At 32.7% G+C, this 2,542-nt stretch overlaps 1 protein-coding gene across 1 annotated transcript; it reads right to left on the reverse strand.

Annotated features, from left to right (window-relative positions):
- Nucleotides 1–299: 299 nt before the first annotated feature.
- LOC127120199 (protein RTE1-HOMOLOG) lies at nucleotides 300–2,033 on the reverse strand. The gene is made up of 3 exons (XM_051050606.1): nucleotides 1,784–2,033; nucleotides 1,352–1,651; nucleotides 300–955 (listed from the first exon to the last, which is right to left on the reverse strand). The coding sequence occupies exons 2-3, from the start codon at nucleotides 1,622–1,624 to the stop codon at nucleotides 533–535; spliced, it is 696 nt and encodes a 231-aa protein (XP_050906563.1). The 5' UTR covers nucleotides 1,625–1,651; nucleotides 1,784–2,033; the 3' UTR covers nucleotides 300–532.
- Between the last annotated feature and the right edge of the window lie 509 nt (nucleotides 2,034–2,542).

The raw sequence follows: 2,542 nt of genomic DNA on the forward strand, positions 1-2,542 counted from the left end.
AAAGAATGCACCCGTATATACTCACAACTTCCAAGAGTACAATTTCAACTTTTATTTTCGCCCATCCTTTATAGAATTCTTCATCATTTGTCTCACGAATATTACTCGCACCATAACGAATATACTCTTAAGAGTTGGCCATGATGTTCACCTTTTAAGAGGAAGATACCACATGCTCCATCATCTTGATGAAAAACTGTAAATATATGGCCCCAAAGAATAGTTCCTTTAGGACCAAGGAACATTATCCTTCGGCCACAAATATATATACATAGCACAATAACTCTAAGAAAATCCTATTAAAGCAACTAACTTTTGGTAATTAATAATCTGAATACACATAGTATTGGTTATATCTCACAAATGTGAAAGCATTACAGTTTTATACAAAGTAGAACATGTACCAGTAGGAGAACCAAATAATACAGCCGAATCAGGTTCTCGAATCTGAACACAAAAGTCTAGGGATAAGTTTTGCAAACCTTGAATGTATTGCAATTTTATACAAAGTATCCCGTGAGAAAAACGGATACTACAACTGAATGAGATTCTTAAAACAATATGTGCCAAGAAGGAACCAACCAATTAGAACCGAAGTGAATAAGAACCAAAATTTTAAGAAAGTGAAGCCTCCCAATGTGACTCCAAGAAAAAATACAATCACAAATGGTAAAATCGTTCGCAGCATAGACGTTTTGTTGACCCAGCGTCCGTTGAGTAAAATGAAAATTGCAAGGTTAACCACATTCCATCTGTTAGACAGGTAGCTGAGCCTGTTCAAATTATGGGCAACAAAGGAGTGGCAGTTGCATGTAAAGAGACTGTAAGATCGGTGCTGGAATTCTTGAGTGCTTTTCAGTAGAGCATCATCCCAGGTCCTCAACTCGCCTCCAGCTTCGTCCTGCATGTAGTGTTCCTCGCCCTTGTAAGCAGACTGGCCTAAAGGGATGCAACACTGCTAGCAATTATTTCAAACATCATTAGAGAAATGATAAAGGAGCAGAAAACTTGTCCCACTAAAAGGGATCGGTTACATACATCACATACAACGCCATTATGTACTATCATATAATATATCGTATAAATAACCATTTTAGTTCATAAATGTGTAAGGTGTTGTCACCATAGTCTTTAAATGCGTCGAAATTGCAAACACATCCACAAATATCCCTTTTAATTATCATTTCGGGTCTTCAATATGTTTTTAGATAGTCAATTTAGCCCTCAAATGTGTTTCTGTTGTCAAATTAGTTAATTATATTACTAACAAAAGAAACACTAGAGATGTATGAATCATTTCAATGTTATTATTCGCTGACAAAGAAAGAAGAGATGAATAGAAGAAACAAACCTTATCTTTAGGTAATTGAAGATAGCGAGTAGCAGCTCCGAATGCAAAATTATCAACGCAAACAAAATTCGGACCTGCAAAATCCAAAATGACCCCATCCTCTCTGCAGATTCCAATGTGACCAATGAAAGGAATGAACCAAGAAATCACCGGAAGTGGTGACCATACAATGGAGCACGGAAATCGAGACCTTCTAGGATCAATTTGCATCCGTGAAAAACCAGATTCCATCATCTGTTGCTGTTCTGGATCCAAATCTAACTCAGTTTCCATTGGGAAAATTGGGAAAAATCACTTTGCCTGTAGATAATAATGATTGATTAAACAAAACTTGAAGGTTATAATTTGGAAATAATGATGATTTATTGATGGTGGAATTACAAAGCAAGAGAAGAAACCCTAACTTAGAGTAGAAAGATCCGATGGAGTTACCTGATGAGGCAGAGGCAGAAGCAGAATGGAAAGTATCTAGAGGATCATTTGTGCTGATGCCTACAATTTCAGGTCAAGATTTGGGACGGGATTTTACTCTGACGATGGTAAAATCTTTGACATTTCAGTTATTTATTTATTTATAATTATTTTTGTTTGTCTTAATATTAAAAAGGTTAGAGAAAGAAGAGCTAAAATTAAAATTTATTAAAGAAAAAAAAAACTATAACACCAAGATCGTGTCAGTTAGTGTATAAAAATAAAATAAAGAATAAAGTAATTGAGAGTAATCTATTAGGAGTAATCGAGAATTTGTTCATTAAAAAAATGAAAATGTATAATATAATGTCTCTTATTGATCAAATTAGAATAAATTAGTAATCTACAAGGAGGAAGAAATAAACATCAAAGTAACGGTATTATCCGCAAGATAATGAAGTTTGTAGTGTCAAACAATTTTATTTTTAATTTGGTGTATTCTTGAAAAATTGAGTTGTGGATATTTTGAACGTCATTTTTATTATTATAATACATAAACGTTAATTTAAAAAGAAAAAGATTTATATGAGAAAATCGCTAACACAATTATTAGATTTAATTATTAGATTTAATTCATATTTAAGTTTGTTAGATATTAGATTTAAATATTAGATTTGATTCATATTTAAGTTTGTTAGATATTAGATTTAAATATTAGATTTGATTCATATTTAAGTTTGTTAGAGGCTTATAAATAGGGTGTCAATCATTGTAACTTTT

This window comes from Lathyrus oleraceus, chromosome 2, assembly GCF_024323335.1.
Source record: "Lathyrus oleraceus cultivar Zhongwan6 chromosome 2, CAAS_Psat_ZW6_1.0, whole genome shotgun sequence".
In the NCBI taxonomy this organism is placed as follows: domain Eukaryota; kingdom Viridiplantae; phylum Streptophyta; class Magnoliopsida; order Fabales; family Fabaceae; genus Lathyrus; species Lathyrus oleraceus.

Excerpts from the sequence above, each read along its gene's own strand:
- LOC127120199 (XM_051050606.1), bottom strand. The coding sequence starts at position 1,624 with ATGGAAACTGAGTTAGATTTGGATCCAGAACAGCAACAGATGATGGAA. Across the intron at positions 956-1,351 it reads TTCAATTACCTAAAGATAAG|TGTTGCATCCCTTTAGGCCA; the intron begins GTTTGTTTCTTC and ends AATTGCTAGCAG.